The 17,589-nt window shown below is 45.6% G+C and overlaps 1 protein-coding gene across 4 annotated transcripts in view; it reads left to right on the top strand.

The window, feature by feature from the left end:
* The window catches only part of LIMS1 (LIM and senescent cell antigen-like domains 1), an 84,458-nt gene extending 67,117 nt beyond the window's left edge, over nt 1–17,341 (top strand). The window contains exons 2-12 of one of the 4 annotated variants that reach the window (XM_010862988.1): nt 3–243; nt 3,770–3,929; nt 6,419–6,485; nt 7,122–7,242; nt 7,611–7,760; nt 9,223–9,373; nt 9,791–9,883; nt 11,072–11,120; nt 12,266–12,341; nt 12,527–12,718; nt 14,704–14,791. In XM_010862988.1, the coding sequence (XP_010861290.1) occupies nt 65–243; nt 3,770–3,929; nt 6,419–6,485; nt 7,122–7,242; nt 7,611–7,760; nt 9,223–9,373; nt 9,791–9,883; nt 11,072–11,120; nt 12,266–12,341; nt 12,527–12,674 (1,194 nt within the window). In that variant the 5' untranslated portion in view covers nt 3–64 and the 3' untranslated portion in view covers nt 12,675–12,718; nt 14,704–14,791. Of the gene's footprint in view, nt 1–2; nt 244–3,769; nt 3,930–6,418; nt 6,486–7,121; nt 7,243–7,610; nt 7,761–9,222; nt 9,374–9,790; nt 9,884–11,071; nt 11,121–12,265; nt 12,342–12,526; nt 12,719–14,703 lie in introns of all 4 variants that reach the window. The other 3 variants (XM_010862989.1, XM_010862990.1, XM_010862991.1) reach the window with 3 other exon arrangements.
* The last annotated feature ends 248 nt before the right edge of the window (nt 17,342–17,589 follow it).

Here is a 17,589-nt window from a genome sequence, read left to right as displayed (position 1 = left end):
AGGGGAGCCGCCTGGGTGTCCTGCGTCCCTCCATCCCTTGTCCCTCAGTCCTGCCGCTCCCAACATGGCACTCCAGGGCCTGCGCCCAGCCGTCATCCCGGAGGACCAGGAGGTCCCCCCAGCGGCCCGTAATGGGGAGCATCGGGGTCTCAGCAGCCAGGACGAGAGGGCCGAGTCCAGGCTGCAGCGCCGGCACAGCGATGTCAGGGTCTACAAGGAGTTCTGTGACTTTTACGCCAAATTGTGAGTGGCCCTCTCCCGGGCCCCCTCCTGGGGCTGGAGTTCACTGCCTTGGGGTTTGACCTGCACCTTCAGCAGGTCTCCTGCCAGGACTGGAGGTGGGGGGTGAGGATGCCCAGGACGAAGTGCAGAAAAGAAGGGAGGGGAGAAGGAAGGTGCTGCCTACAGGCAGGAGGCGGGCCCTGCTGACTCCTCCTGGGAGCTGGAGTGGAATCACCGCATCTCCATCTCCTGGTGTGCTTAGCAGGGAGGGGAGTTTACCTGACCTGAGTCTCTGCTTCCTCCATCCACTCCCTGTGCTTTTGCAATAGATATCCCGCTTCTCTTTACCTGAGACAGCAAGCTTCTGACGAGCTCTAAGACCAATGGGACCAATACAGTTACCCTGTAACCAGAATGCTTGGTGAACTCGAAGTGCTTTGGGGGCTCACATTCCTGCACTTTAATGCTAGAATATACGTTTCACACACTTCGATAAACAAGGCACTTGAATAACAGAAGGCTCGGTGATGTCAGGTTTTCTGTGTGCAGCCGATTTGTGGAGGCGGATCTGTGGAGGCAGATCGGCTGAGACAGTTGTGACCAGACCACCACCAAGGCTTTCATGCTCCCCAGGCGTACATTTCCCACCATGGAAATCCTCTCTGAAACATTAGCCTGTTAATTGTAACTAATCCGACGGCAGCTCACCCTGACTTTTACAAGTAGCTTCTATCATCTGCAGTAACCGTGTCGGTCACTGTGAGAAGACTGAACAGGTCAGTGTTCAGTGTGGGCCTCACTTTACCGTCTGGGGGTATTGACCGCGGGGGGCTGTGCCCCGAGCGAGGGTCAGGGCTGTACAGGAACTCTGCATCTTCCACTGAATTTTGCTGTAAACCTGAAACTGCTCAAAAACAGCCCATTAAAAAATATATATACGTACAGTGCCAGCGGGTCAGGGAGGAAGAGCAAGGTAAGCAGTTAAGTAGGTTGGTGAGATTATTGGTTTGTTAGGGCTTCTTTCCTCAAAGTTTCTGCTAATGTTCTCTTTCCTTTGTTTTCTTGCTAGTTGTTGAAATGAACAGTTCTTCAAAAACACAGAACTTTATCTCTAAGACTAATTTACTTTTCCTGTGTGTGGGGGAAAACTTGCTTTTATAATGTCTCTGCCTGTTTTCTAACGACATTCTAATCTGTGAGTATTTGAACTTGAGTGTAAATGGTCTGTAGTGTAATGAGCATAAATGGGTCAGTGATAAACAATTTGATATGGGGACCCATTCATAGTCTTAAAAAATATTGAGGTCTCCAAATACCTCTTGTCTTTAAAAATATTGAGGTCTCCAAATACCTCTTATTTTATCGGTATTTACTGTATTAGAAAATAAAACTGAGAAAAATTTTAAGTGATTAGTTCGTGTAAAATAACAACATGCTCATTACACATTAATAATATTAACATTAATTTTATATGAAATGCGTTTCCAAAATGACAAAACCCTGGTAGAAAGAGTGGCATTGTGTTAACATTTTTGCAAATTGTGTGTGTGATTAGTTCATGTAAAATAACAACATGCTCATTACACATTAATAATATTAATATTAATTTTATATGAAATGTGTTTCCAAAATGACAAAACCCTGGTAGAAAGAGTGGCATTGTGTTAACATTTTTGCAAATTGTGTGTCTCAGTAAAGCCATGCCACCTGCCTTCATCCTTCTGGAAGATGTTGTTTTGAATGAAGTTTATAAAGAAATTGTGGCCCCTGTAGAGACGTGGGGAAGAGGGGAGCCTTTCCTCCCGGAGAATGTCACCAATCTGGGAAATCAGTATTCAGGGCACTCCAGGGTTTCTCCTGTAGCTCTCTTGCAATTCTGCTAAAATCACTGAGAATTCAGTGACTCTTTTGAGAGAATTTTAAATTAGTAACAGTGCTTGATGTTTGAGTAGCTCTTTTTGGTTTCCAAAGTGGTTTTATAGGCTTTTTCTTATTCAACTCTTGGAGCAGTACTGGGCCCGTGGGGGCGGCTGTGGGCCACCGCACGTTGTCGAGGAGCAGCTGTGGATTTTGGTCCCTGTTGGGAGAAGGGGACCAGAACCAAACTGCCCTCGTTTGTCCAGCTTGCAGCAGGGCCGGGTGACAAGGGAGAGATGGCTTCTCTCCCTGATCCCCAGTACTTTTTCAACAACAAATAGAAAGTTCGCTTCAGTAGGGGACTTAGGTCAGGTTTGCCAAGTGTCAAGGCCACGTCCCTCCCTTCCTTTCCTGGCAACGCTTTAATCGAGTTTTGTTGGTGTGGGGTCGTGGACATGGACTTCTGCATGGGGTGTGAAGTCGTCAAAGCAGGATGTTGCTCTGTGAGACCGTTGCCAGGAGAGGGCGGGGTCGTCTTCCGTGGGAGTGGGGGTGAGGTGTGCTCTGTGCAGACCTTGCTGAGGAAGCAGTGAGATGTGGGCTGTGATGGGGACAAGGCAGCGGTCCTCCAAGGGTGGGGGGAACTCCTCCTCCCCCTTGGGGGCTGGGCAGGCTGCGGAGGTTGGCAGTGACTGCCCAAGGAGGGCTGAGTGGGTGTCTGGGGGCTCAGACGCTGCCCCTGGGACCCGACACACAGCGGAGCGCATGCTCTGAGTGGGCGTCTGGGTATCTCAAAATAAACCCGCAAATCATGAAGCTGCCGGGCCAGCACCAGCTCTGCCAGGGCCTTCCCCCTGGGGGCCGTCCAGAGACCCAACAGTCCTTCACCGGAGCCCACAGTCTGGAGAGATCTGATAGGGGGTTCGGTCAGGTGCTTTCCCTTTAGTGAATGCACCCGAGTGTTCGGAGTCCAGGGGAGCCCTGGCTGGTAGCTCCTCAGCTGGGGTCTTGTCATGGTTCCTCTTTCCTGACAGGTCTCTCAGGTCCTGTCAAGCATGATACCGTCATCCCATTGTGGCTCCTGGGCGGGGGAACTGGGATTCTGGGCCTGAGTCTCCCCTGAACCAGACAGCTGTGTGATGCTGGGCTTGTCAGTCTCTGGACCTGCACATCACCGGCTATAAAATGGTCTCAGGATGGGAAATTCTGTGGCTTTCAGATCCATCTCCCAATGACCGTGTTCGGATCTGTCTCCTAGCGTCCATGTTTGGCATTTGTACCCCCGTCAGACTGTAGGACTGAAGCTGCTTTGGCAGGGCCTCACCAGTCGGGTCCTGTATCTGGGCTGTGCCTTCAGCATGTCCAGACCATGTTCGGGGGGAGTTCAGTGAAGCCAGTGTCAGGCCCTCAGTTCAATTCTTTGAGGTGGCTCATGAGGCTCCCCTGCAGCCCTGGCTCCTCATGGGCTGGGCAGGGGGTAGGGTGCCCTCTGGGCTGTTGGCAGGAGGATGCAGGATGTTAGCAAACCAGAGGGTCTGCACCCAGATGCCACGTGAGAAAGTGGGCTTGAGACCTTGGGTCGCAGGCAGGAAGCCAGCTTTATGGACAAGACATGGTTGTTGTGACCCCAGACCAAGCTGTCAGGAAGAGCTGCCATCTGTGACCCATATCCCCTGTCTGTCTGTTGCAGCAACATGGCCAATGCCCTGGCCAACGCCAGCTGCGAGCGCTGCCGGGGCGGCTTTGCGCCCGCTGAGAAGATTGTCAACAGCAATGGCGAGCTCTACCACGAGCAGTGCTTCGTGTGCGCCCAGTGCTTCCAGCAGTTCCCGGAGGGCCTCTTCTATGAGGTGGGTGTGGGTGAGCTGCGGGGGCGGGGCAGTGATGGTGGGTGGTGGTGAGGGCTGGGCAGTGATGCTGTGTTGGTGGGGGCTGGGCAGTGACGGTGGAGTTGGGGAGCTGGGCAGTGGGAGCTGGGCAGTGATGCTGTGTTGGTAGGGACTGGGCAGTGATGCTGGGTGGTGGTCAGCCCTGTGGATGCCCCCCAGCACCTGTGTCCTAAAGGGGCTCTTATTTGTGGGGTGGGGGCACCCCTTCTTATCCTGTTCTTCTCAGTGTCTCCTCTTCTTTCCCAAACACCTATTCTTCCTGATCCTATGGTTGTTACCATGGGTGCTGGGCGCAAGTGTGTTCATGCTGACTGGCCTGAAATGCCCCCTCATGTCTGCTTTGGGGCTCGTCTAGGGACGGCCTCAACCTGGGAGTGAGGACAACAGTGTATGTGTGTGTGTCTGTCTGTCTGTCTGTATGTTCTGTGTTTCTATGTATATATCTGTGTCTGTATGTGTCTGTGTATATCTATGTGTGTGGTGTGTGTCTGCGTGGTCTGTGTGTGTGGCTGTGTATGTGTGTGGCTGTGCTTGTGTCTATGTGTGAGTGCGTGCCTGTGTGATCACCTCCTTGTGTGTCTGCACGTGTGTCTCTATATGGTGATATGTGTACACAGTTATGTGACACCCAGAGGCGGCTACTGTTTGGTTTCTCCTCCTGCAGATTTTAAACTTTTCCTGTTTTACAAGCCATTCCTGAGGAAGGAAAGGTGGCTTTTAGAGGTCATTAGTAAGTCAGTTGTTGGTCATTCCGACAGTGTTTTCCCATAGGAATGGGGCCTGGGAGCGGGGCTCGCAGCCAGCCTGTAGAAGTCATGGGGCCGCAGAGCAGAGCAGTGGCTGTGTCGGGACAAACTCCAGAACACCGTGTTGCTCAGACACATCTTTTCAGCTCCTACCGTGTTCCCAGAACACACATTCTCTACGACAGAAACCCTCGCTGTCAGAACAGGAATCTCTCTTTCTGTCAAGGGTGATAGCCTTCAGGGGACCATGGTTCTGGGGACCGAGCAGGGCTCTCCAGTCCCTAAGCTGGTGCAGGGGAGGCCGTGGCCCCTGGCGCCCAGGCCCGCAGAACAGTCCTGGGGGTCCAGGGAGCCTGTCCCAAGGAGACGTCGGTCTCCACACTTGTAAAGCCCTCTACCTGCCTGATCTCCTTCTCGAGGCCCAGAGAGGCTACGTGCCCTTGACAAGAGCAGACTAGTGACGTAATAGGGTTATACCTCAGTTTGGTCTCTGATATCTGATATGGTTTTCTTTCCCTGACCTACTATTTTCAGAGCTAAGATTTTTACTGAAATGGGTAATTATGGCAGTGGCCTTATGAGAGATTCTAAGGAGGAAAAGAGAAGACACAGGCTCCTATCTCCACAGCTTGCTGTTGCCTCTCCATCACTTTCTTTTCCCCATACTGTGAGAAGGATACAAGCAGTCCCCCAAATAGAAAACATTAATAAACTAGATAACATTGAACTCCAAGTCTTCTAGGTGTCAGGCATCCTTATCAGTGGAGGACTGAAATCACTGTGAGGGAAAGAGGGGTCCTGCTTACCTCGGTAGGATATGCTGCTCGTGCGAATAATCAAACAGTAAATGCAAAGTAACACTTGTAACATGCTTTCCTAAAAACTATTGATCAATTGATAGATTGACTTGGCTACATCAGAATCTTCACTGCATCATGTGGGATCTTTGATTTTGGTGCAAAGGCTCTCTAGTCGAGGCACACAGGCTTCGTAGTTGAGGCACACGGGCTTGGTAGTTACGGCACGTGGGCTTGACTGGTCCTCCACTTGTGGAATCTTCTGGGACCAGGGATCAAACCCATGTCCCCTGCATAACCACTGGATGGCCGGGGAAGTCCCGATACTCACATTTTGATCATTTGTATAGTAATAATCTTTGTAATGGGCTTCCCTGGTGGCTCAGATGGTAAAGAATCCACGTGCAATGCAGGAGATCTGGGTTCGATCCCTGGGTTGGGAAGATCCCCTGGAGGATGGCATAGCAACCCACTCCAGTATTCTTGCCTGGAGAATTCCATGGACAGAGGAGCCTGGCGGGCTACAGTCCATGGGGTCTCTAAGAGTCGGACATGACTGAGTGACTAAGCACTGCACATCACACAAAAGTGTTGACAGTTAAAATAGGCTAGAATATTTACTGTCTGTAAATTTGTTTTTTCAACATGGGGAGAGGGGTCTGTGGTTCTCCTCCACCCTGAAGGTGGGGTTTGAGCCAAGACCTGGTGAAACCTGGTGAGCAGGGGTCTCATTGCTGTCTGGAGGCGGAGGGTCACTTCTGGTCTCAGCTGGTCAGGAAGCCTGTCTGTATCCACACGCAGGCATGTGGAAGGTGCCAGAAGGTGCCCCTCTGCTTCACAGGCCTTAGGAAGATGATGGATCCTAGGGCTGTCTCCTACTCAGAGGGGCCGGTATTTTCTGTTTCAGTTTGAAGGAAGGAAGTACTGTGAACATGACTTCCAGATGCTCTTTGCTCCTTGCTGTCATCAGTGTGGTAAGTGTTGGTGCCCAACCTGCCGTGAAAAGTAAGTTTCCTCCTGCAGGACTTCCTCCCACGAGCTGCGTAGGAGGGAGAGTCATCAGGTGCTTGTCAGCCGCACTCCCCGTCATCGAGGTTAACCACCTGGAAGAGTCCCAGCCCGAGAGCTCCGGTTCTCATGGCCCGAGGGGTGACTGACCCCAGGACCTGCTGGGCTTCCATGCAGTTCCCTTTTGTCAATGCAGTTGGTGGGGGGCAGCAGGGACCTCGAGAGGCACAGGGGTGGCCTGCCGGTCACACAGCCGGAGAACGTGGGATTAGCGAGTAGATGCTGAGAAGCCTAGATGCAGGAAGAAGTTAAGTCTGCGTTACAAGAAAGCAGGCTGTGGATTTCTGCTTTCTGTGCCCATGACCTCATATAACCACAGGCCTTGGAGAGGGAGAGCCCACACCTTGTTTAGAAAAGGAGAGCAGACCCAGAGATGAGAAGATGGCCCGAGAATGTGGCTGCAGGGCCAAACACAAGGGCTCAGGGGACACGGAGGCGTTTTTCTAACACAGCACCTCCTGTGGGATCCTAGCACAGGGAGAATGGTTTCCCGGGGCTGTGGGCAGGGAGGCCGAGCTGCAGCCTGAGTGTCCCTCCCGCAGGTGAATTCATCATCGGCCGGGTGATCAAAGCCATGAACAACAGCTGGCACCCCGAGTGCTTCCGCTGTGACCTGTGCCAGGAGGTCTTGGCTGACATTGGTTTCGTCAAGAACGCCGGGAGGTATGAGCAGGGCACCAGTCCCCTCAGGGCAGGTGGGTGGGTGGGCAGGGTGGTGCGGCAGGGTCGCCTGTGCTCCAGGTCATGCGCGTGCACTGTGGCTGGCCGGGCCTGTGGGGGGCGCCCTGGCATTGTCCTGCATCTGGCATGGCTGCTAGGGGGATCTTTTAAGTGCTACCTGATCATCTGAGTGGGAGTAAGTAGCTTCCTGTGGAAAGTGGGGCTTGGTTCTGCTCTTGAAACACAGCAGTGATTTTTAAGAAACGGTCTCTTGAATTTCTTTGCATAGATATGGGAAGCTTTTCTTTTTTTTTTTTTAATTATTAGAAGAACGTTGGATTTTAAATGTCAGCTTCTGTGGCTCTGTTTAGGCACCTGTGTCGCCCCTGTCATAACCGGGAGAAAGCCCGGGGCCTCGGCAAATACATCTGCCAGAAGTGCCACGCCATCATCGATGAGCAGCCATTGATATTCAAGAACGACCCCTACCATCCAGACCACTTCAACTGCGCCAACTGCGGGTAGGCCCACGTTCTCTTGCTTACTGTATAGACAGTGGAAATAAGTGAACACACTGACCTGGGTATTACTGTTACTCCGGCACCCAAACTGGTTTTTTTCAGCTTTTAATCCGGAAAATGTTAAACCTATAGGAGAGTCAAGAGACTCATACACAGAGAACCCCAGACCCTTCATGAAGTCTCACTGGGTAACATGTTGCCATGTGTGTGTGTGTGTACAAGTGTGCATAAACATGTACCTTTAAATGTGTGTATTTAGTCACTCAGTCATGTCTGATTCTTGAGACACCACAGACTGTAGTCCACCAGGCTCCTCTGTCCATGGGATTTCCCAGGCAAGAATCCTGGAGTGGGTTGCCATGCCCTCCTCCAGGGGGATCTTCCCAACCCAGGGATCAAACCTGTGTCTCCTGCATTGGCAGGTGGATTCTTTACCACTGTGCCACCTGGGAAGCCCTAATACATTTGAATAATCAGCTCATATTAAAATATCCCCAGTGATCCCCACAGCTGTTTTTCATCACATTGTTTTTAATACAGGGTCCCCTCTTCCATGCAAAGAAAAAAACTTTAAATGGTCTTATCTTTGTATCCAAATGGATATAACTATCACAGTTGTAACCATTAGTGTTTAAACTACATCTGTTTACTTTGGCTCTCTATTTACATCTTGTTTTTTCTTCAGAAGCTCAGGATATGTTGTTAGGCTATGTGTTTCATAGTCTGCTGTGTAGTATAAGAATTTAATGGAAAAGGTACTTGACCATAGTCAGCATGACTGTCCTGGCTGTTACCACGGGGAGTAGAGAACTGCAGTGAAAGCTGACAGACAGCTTATTTGGGGGATTCAGTTCCGGCTTGGTCTGGTTTTCTTGCCTGTCCTCCCTCTGTTCATTCTCCATGAGCACTTCTCCTAAAGAACCTTTTAAAAACAGATGAAATCCATCTTGTTTGGGGGCCACCTCGGTTTATTAACTCAGGAGACTGAAGACAGTAGTGAACTCAAGCATTTGTCACGGGAGCGGTCTGGGCGTTTGGTCTGTGTGTTTTCTACGAACCTAAAGCTGTTCTTAGCAGCTTGTTAGTGAGTGTCAGGAAGTGGAACTGGTCTCCACACTCTTGTTATTTTAGGAAGGTAGCATTAGCAGGTCTGTCCCTGGGCCTGCATCCCTCTCCCCCAGCTTCTTAAGGAAAACAAGGAGGGACTCTATAATAAAAGTGACAGCAGAGACAAGGGGCCACGTGGGGGTACGTCTGACTGGTTGTCATTGGGTGATGTTTATGTTGACACGAATATGAAGCCTGCTGAAGCTGTTCAATCACTGTGACCACCTCTCGGGGGAATAAGCAGTTATGGGGTTGTTGCGGTGGTCTATTCAGATGCCTTATCTCAGGGCGTCAGCCACACCAGCCACCGGCTCTCCCCTTGCTGATGGTACTCAGTGGTTCCTCTCTCGGGCAGGAAGGAGCTGACTGCTGATGCCCGGGAGCTCAAGGGGGAGCTGTACTGCCTGCCATGCCACGACAAGATGGGGGTGCCCATCTGCGGTGCCTGCCGCCGGCCCATCGAGGGGCGTGTGGTGAATGCCATGGGCAAGCAGTGGCACGTGGAGGTGAGTGCCCATGGCAGGGTGACCGGGCCCTCGCACACCCAAGGATCAGGGGTGCCAACAAGGCTGGGGGATGCTGAGGGGTGAGCGGGGGCACTTGGTGACTGTCAACTTTGTGGAAAACTAAGAACGTAGACGGCACGGTGCTGTGATCAGCCTGTGACGGTGCGGGGAGACTTGGTTCCTGGTCCAACCCAGAGAGGCATCCACGTATCCTCTCTTTTCTCATTCTGCTGTTGAGTCAGAGCCTCCAGATGCTGGATGAAGGCTGGGATGACCCTGGTCACTTCAGGGTCGCTTGTGACCCAGATGACACCAGCACCTAGGCTTTCATGGATCTTCTCTTTAGCTCTGGAGCTTTGCTTCACTACATAAATAAAACATGCTGATGCAAATATGACCTAATGCCATTTCTTTCAGCATTTTGTTTGTGCTAAGTGTGAGAAGCCATTCCTTGGACATCGCCATTACGAGAGGAAGGGCCTGGCATACTGTGAAACCCACTACAATCAGGTAGAGATGGGCTCTTTGGATGTGACACACACTTAGGTGAACTTGAGCTTCTCCACAGTTACGTGCAGAGAGAGCTCTGGGGAAATGTACACTGGGCTATACACGTGGCTTTTTAACTTTTTATTTGTAAAATCACTTCATACTCAGAGAAAAGTGGTAAAATAATAAATACAAAGAAAATACCTACATGTTGTATTCAGATTCAGTACCTACTTCATCACGTGTGTGTCCTTCCTGCCTTCTCTGACACACACATAAATGCTCATCTCATTGTATGCGAATCAATGTATACGTACAAAAGCGTGCCGATTCTTTTCTAAATCATTTGATGATAAATTCCCTGTGGTCCTTTACCCCTAATGCTTCAGCGTGTACTTCCCAAGAATATGGGACTCACTTGTATAACTGTTATCATTGATTACTCTGTCCATTCCAGTTTCGTCACTTTACCGAGTAATGTCCTTCTGGCCTGTTTTCCACTCCAGTGCTGGGCCCAGTCCAGGGTTCTCATGCTCCTTTACCGTCCTGAAATCTCCAGAGCCGTGTTTTGTTTTCCATCAAGTTGAATAGTAAATTGTTTTCATTGTAGTAAGTAAAAACTAGTCAGTGAACATTTACTGATCATCTCTAGTAACAGCAAATTCTGAGTTTAGGTATAGCCAGGCTATTTTTTTTTTAATTGAAGGATAATTGTTTTACAATATTGTGTTGGCATCTGCCACACATCAATGTAAATCAGCCACAGGTATACATATATCCCCTCCTTCCTGAAATCTCTTCCCATCTCCCATGCTTCCGACTCCTCTAGGTGGTCACAGAGCACTCGGTTGAGCTCCCTGTGTCACACAGAAAATTCCCTCTTGTTATCTTTTTTACATATGGTAATGTATATGTTTCCACACTATCCTGTCAATTCAATGGAATATTACTCAGCTGTAAAAAAAGAACTCATTTGCGTCAGTCCTACTGAGGTGGATAAAGCTAGAGCCTATTATACAGAGTAAAGTAAGTCAGAAAGAAAAATATTGTATGTTAATGCATGTATATGGAAGCTAGAAACATGCTGTAGGGTATTTGTTTTTAAGTTTTACAAAGAACTGAAATTATATTAAATGTTTGGTGTTCTGATACTTAGTTGTAACATATCTTTAATTTTACCACTTTTTTTTTGTCTTTTCCCGTTTCCAGCTATTTGGTGATGTTTGTTTCCACTGCAACCGTGTTATAGAAGGCGATGGTGAGCACCTGTAGGGCACCTTTGGACACAAAACCCCTGGGTCATGTGAAAATTGGAAAATGTTGTGATGGTCATCGGTTACTTTTCCTCTTTCTTTGGCGTATTTCCCAAGTGATCTCTAGCCGTGAAATGCTAACTCCTAAGAATCAAACTTGTTGCTCATTTTTGATGACACTTTAGGCCAGTGCTGCAAGGTCGTTACCATAGAAACGACTGACCCCGAGTCTTGCTTCTCCCTCCCATCCCTGGAATTACTTTCCGTGGAAGCTGCGGGGTGTGTTCATTAGGAGCACTTGGGGAGGGTCCCCTGAACCCTGCAGACGTGAACACCTGGTGGTTGTCTCTAGACCTTTCCAGAACCTGCCCCCTGGTCCCATGTGAGGAGGCCTGATTGACTAGCATGGAAAGGAAGCAGCTGTTTGCCAGCAGTCATTAGCAGATTCTGCCAGAAGCTTCCTGGTGAAGTTGTAAACACTGCTGTTTCCAGCCTGCTTCATGCCTCTGGGCAGAGAGCCGAATTTGGGAAATACTTTCTGAAACACTGCCCAAGTGCCCTTTGTGAAGGGGTGGCTTCAGGAAAGTGATCTTTAGTGCCAGTGGAAATAAATCCCACCTCCGTCTGCGGGAGGCAGTTGCCAGGAGAGAGAAGCGGGCAGAGCTTAGTGTCTGCTTGGAAGGCAGACTCACCCCGGCTGGTGGGTTAGCACCTGGCTCCTGTTTCAGTTACTTACCTAGTTCAGACTACCTTGCTGGGCAGGTGGCAGGAGGCAGGTAGCGGTGCCAGTAGAGTTGGGCCGCACCTTCACAGCTGGGGAGTGGGGGCTCTGATGGGGAGACTTGGCATCTGCTGTTCAGATGCCTCGAAACATTAACCATCACTACAGGTTGAAAGGCAGTGATGGCCTTCCCTGAGGTGAGGCCTGCAGTTGTGGGAGATAGATGCAGAGCTGAGACTGTGTGTTCTAACAGTGTGATAGATAAATTAGTGAGTAACTTCAACTGATTCTGTGAGTATCAGTTAATGGCACTGAGATGCTTAGTGCCATGTGTGGTTCTTTTGTGAGGAAAGCCCTAGAGAACCAGCCTGGGGAAGGGGTTGGTGGTGAGCCGAGCTGTGGGTGAGTGACCATCCCCTCTCTCCCCAGTGGTTTCCGCCCTCAACAAGGCCTGGTGTGTGCACTGCTTTGCCTGTTCCACTTGCAGCGCCAAGCTGACACTCAAGTAAGTGTGCGCTGGGCCTGCGAGCCCTTGGGTGGGACGCGCGGTGGACATTGTGGAGAGCATTCAGTGTTGGAAAAGTAGGACCTGATGCTTCTTGATTCTTTCTGTCCAGGCCTTCTCAAAGCAAAGGTTCCTCCTTTAATCGTTCCCTCTTTTCTTTTGTTCCTTCTCTGTCCTACACAAAGGGATAAGTTTGTTGAGATTGATCTAAAGCCAGTCTGCAAACATTGTTATGAGAAAATGCCAGAAGAATTTAAGAGGAGACTTGCCAAGCGGGAGAGAGAAGCCAAGGATAAGGACAAGCAGAAAAAGAAAAAGCCAGTCTGTCTGTGAGCTTTTCTGTCCCTCTGCCACCATTTCTACTACTTTCTCCTGTGGTTAGTCCTCCAGAATACATGTTGATCCTGGTTTTGTCTCCTACTTTTCTTGTTTCTTTTTGGCATGTATTTGTAGCTGCCAGAGGCTGACATAGATGGGCTTGTCCTGTGTAGAGCTGATCTTTTTGCCTAATTATTAAAAATTACACTCTTTAATAGGGTCCACCCTTCACATAAGCTGTACTGCACTTGCTTTCTTGAATCTGTAGACTCTCTCAGCTCATTTTTTAATCACAATATGGTATAGATTTCTTTTTTTTCCAGTGGATTCAAAGGGAAGAATTCTAATCTCTTAATAGGTACTGTAAAAGTTTCAAAGTATTTCTGTCTGATCATTACAGCTTTTAAAATCCTAGTTTTTGGCTTCTTTGCCTAAAATAATATAATTGGTCAGTTCCAGTGCTGCATGTTCTAAGTTCTACGTTAAACTAAACTCTCAGCATGTTTCCTATCTAAGCAGAGACCACCTAAAGTAGAGAATAAGATACGGCATCGCTGGATGTGTGTGTGTTTTTGTACAATTCCTGGTTTTCACAGGACATATTTCAGTCTTTGAAATTCTCTTGCATTGTTAGAAAGACTGTCTCACTTCTTCATAGGGACCATTGTGTTCTGAGTTCTAAAAGTTTTTTATTGTTTCAATTTTCAAGTTTCCTTCTACAAAAAAAAATTAAAATTCAGATAGAAAATGAAAACAATGTAAGGTTTGCTTAGCAGGGTTCCCTGGTGGCTCAGTGGTAAAGAATCCACCTGCCAAAGCAGGAGATGGGGGTTCAACCCCTGAGTTGGGAAGATCCCCTAGAGAAGGATATGGTAACCCACTCCAGTATTTTTGCCTGGAAAATCCCATGAACAGAGGAGCCTGGCAAGCTATAGTTCATGGGCTCTATAGAACACTTTGGGAGAACTTTTTAACTCAATAGCACTATTTAAATCAAATTGCCAATTGAAACATAACATTTGAATTACTGTCATCATTAGGATCTCTGGGAAAAAATCAGAAAATAATTCTCACATGGTGTTTAAAAAAAAGGTTTTTCATTTTAAATATGTGGTCAGGATTTAACTTTGTTATTTTTGTTCTTTAAAATTGTATCGACAGATGTAATAATTTGTAACAGATAACAGTGTATCACTGGACTTGTCCCACACATTTCCTAGATGTAATTTCACAGAAATCGAACTAGTTAGAAAGTTCTGCATTTGTTCCCTTCACAATTAGGGACCCACGATCTCAATGGCTATGAGCGCTGATAGCTGTCAACTGGAAATGCATCACCCATAGCTAGGAGGCCTTCTCAACAACTGTCCGGAATTGTACAAGTCAATTGAGGGTGTGTGCTGTCCTGGCTTTTAAAGAATTGAGTTCTCCATATACACACTGATCACAGATGTGACCACAGGCCACACGGTCCACTGGTGCTCTTGAATTTTCTGTGAGACAGCCAACCAAAGTAACTTAGATGTTAGTTTAGGTTTTTCTTTTTGAAGATGATCATTGTTGGGATGGGAGGCCAGGCAAGATGAAGCCTCATGGCTCCACTATGTAAAATACTACATGAGATACCTACACCTTCAATAAAGAGAATCAGTCTTATCAGAGAGATAGAGTTCTTTGCTCTGAATAACTATTTTTTAAAAGTGTTCTCACAGTATTTTAAAACATGATTGACTTTATCTGAGTTTTATTCACGTTAGATTCCCTGCATACTTAGCACAGACTACAATGTAATCAGCATTCTGTATCATACAGATCATTGTACAAGATCAGTTTATAAGGGCAACTTTCTTCAAATGGTATTGTAGTTTATGTTTACCATAATGATTAGAATTGAGATTAGAATTGGTTTTTTGCTAATATGAATATAATTGTAATATGCATAGTGTCTTCATTTATTCAATAAAATTACTGCACATTATCTGTATGTCTGTATACAAATGTGAATACATTTCCACTAATATTTTTTTATTATTATTAACTTTAGGAATAAATTTGTGGAGTTTGACATGAAGCCAGTCTGTAAGAAGTGCTATGAGAAATTTCCATTGGAGCTGAAGAAAAGACTTAAGAAGCTAGCTGAGACCTTAGGAAGGAAATAACTTCCTTTATTTTTTCTCTTCTATGCAAAGATAAGAGATCACAACATTGCCTGACCTGATGCACCCTGTCTTAAAGTTGTGTCTCAAAACAGTTGAGAGTGAAGAGGACCTATTGAACACCTATTGGTGTTCTTCATCTCCTTTTTCTCATTAAAGAGAAAAAAAGTTTCTGTCATCATATTTAAAACATGGATGAGATCAAGATTTGCCTTTGTTAATAACCCTTATCAGTTTGTTGAAATGTAGATGATACATAATAGAAAAAGAAACATGGTTAAATGTTAAATTTTAATTAAGGTCCAAAATATTAAATATAACTTTTAAAAATGAAAGGAGTCAGTTTTTACATGACTCAGATAAAAAAATATAAACATTATTTACTTTGTATTCGAAAGAAAAATAATTACAACTGCAGTTGGGGAGGATATAAAAAAGAAAACCATATCTCACAGAATCTTAGTGTGTTTATCAAACTAGTGACTGTAAAATGAATATACACATGACTCATATAAGAAACAAGTGTATTCAGAACTACTTGATTTGGGGACTTTTTTTGTTATGGTTAAATGCAATAATTATTAAGCTTAGTTTTAATTTTTATTCTCCTTTGTGAACTTCTTTATACAGTTACGTCATGGTAGTTATAGCTAGCTAATAATATTCTTTTTAAAATTTTGTGCAAAAAAAATTTATACTAGGTATTTGAAAATACAGTATACTTTACAATATTGGAAAAATGAAGTATTTTTTCATGTATTACAGCAATTATACTTTGAAGCTTAAGATCACAGATGCAGTCTTAGAATAGGACATGAAATTAAATGTTAAGTAGTTTGGAATGTATCACTTAAAAACGGGAATGTTTATGTATTGATCATATTGCCTTTATAACCATGCTAATATCTATGCTTTATATATAAATAAACTTGCCTTGCCTTAGAAAAATACATAATCAGGAGTTCTAGCTGTTTCATACCTTACAAACTAAAAACAAGTGCATTGAATGAGATTTGTAAACTCAAATTCATTTACCACAGCTATGATTATTAAAATTTTTTTCTTCTTTTTGGGGAAATACATTGAAATTAATTTGTGATCTTAATTAGAAGAGAATTATGTTGATATGTGTTTCAAGTTTTTCATTACAAATCTTATAGTTAGATTTTATTTACTGTATGTAGGAGGTATAAGTAACACTTTTAAATTGGAAGAGTGGTGTTTAAGTATCAACTTTAGGCCAAATGTAGTGAATTATTTTATTTTGCAAAGTTTTATCTTAAAGTTTCTGGATGTCTTTCTCCATAAACCTATATGCAAAGAGAATTTTGTGAACATTTTTTAAATGTTGCTGCTACTATGTTATCATGTAAAAGAAAGTTGCAAAGATGGGCTTCTAAGGGGAAAATTATTGGTATTTTCAAAAAATTGCTGAAATGTTATTTTGCCATAAAAAAAAAATCTCAGGATGCTACCAGTCTGCCATTAAGATATTTGTATGCATGTATTTTTAAATACTTGTGCATGCACTTTAAATTGTATTTCAGTTTTTAATTTATAACCAATTAATTTTTTTTAGTGCTCTTTTAGAGTTCAAAGAATGATCAGTGATAGAAAATAATATATACTTTAAGACTGTGTTCAGAAGTCTGAACAGTCTGCATTTGACAGCAAGAATCAAATTCCCTTCAGCGTGCCTTTGTCAGCTAATACATGACCAGCAACAAAAATCTTTAAAGTATTTATTAAATACTGTATGGTGGATACAGTGCAGGATCTGCAGTCTGGGGTCTTGATGCTAAATTCCTGAATGCTCCGGGAATGCTCCACACAGGAAATCCAGAGCATAAAGCGCCCACTTACCTGTTTCTAATCACTGAGAAGAGGCATGGGCTGAATCACTACAGGGCTCATGTCTCTCCTGTGCCCAGAGGTCCTGCTGCTCACCTCTCTCATAAAATATGACTTTGTATTTCCTGCAAGTTTGCCCCTTGAATCCTCCAAGGCCATGGGGTGTTTTATCCAGACACACACTCCCTGCCCCCTGCAGGGGATCAATGAGCCCTCACTCTTACCAGGAGTAAGGAGTAGATGGCTGTCAGTGGATGAGAGGATGGACTTGCTTAGTTTCACATGGCTTCCTCCCAGAAGGGAGAAGCTCAGGCTAGTGAACAAATCTTTGCTTAAAATCCTACAAGGCATTTGAAATAATTCATTGTTTACTACATTTCTAAGTGCTCTTTTCCTTATCAAGCCTAATATACTTGGGAAAATGTCTGGGTACGAGTCAAACATTCTTTACATCTTACTAACATTGTAACTGATGGTAGGTCATTTTTGCCTTGTTTGCCAAAATAGCAATTTCTAAATTAAGGAAATTTTGAAGTTGGCTTATGGCATTGTTGTATTTCATTTTCGATTGTAAACTCCGTGGCAGGGACACTATGTCAATAATTATGTTTTTACATAGCAACCAGTGCAGTATACTCTTGGTGCTTAATAAATGTTCATAATTGTTAAGAATAACTTGTCTTTTGCTTAACTTGAACGGCTTTGAGACATGGAACCATGAGGATATAGGACTAATGCTTAAGAAAGCCATTTTGGAAACAACCGAAGTGTCCACTAATGGAAGAATGAATGAGAAAATGTGGTCTGTGTAACAATGGAATATTATTCAGCCACAGATAAGTCATCTTGCTATTTACAACAGCATGGATAGGACACTGCTAAAAAGTCAGAGAAAGACAAATATTGTATGATCTCACTTACAC

This window comes from Bison bison, unplaced genomic scaffold (assembly GCF_000754665.1).
Source record: "Bison bison bison isolate TAMUID 2011002044 unplaced genomic scaffold, Bison_UMD1.0 scf7180017864486, whole genome shotgun sequence".
NCBI classification, from domain to species: Eukaryota; Metazoa; Chordata; class Mammalia; order Artiodactyla; family Bovidae; genus Bison; species Bison bison.
Note: the sequence above shows the minus strand (reverse complement) of the source record. Positions and strands in the feature narration are given on the sequence as shown.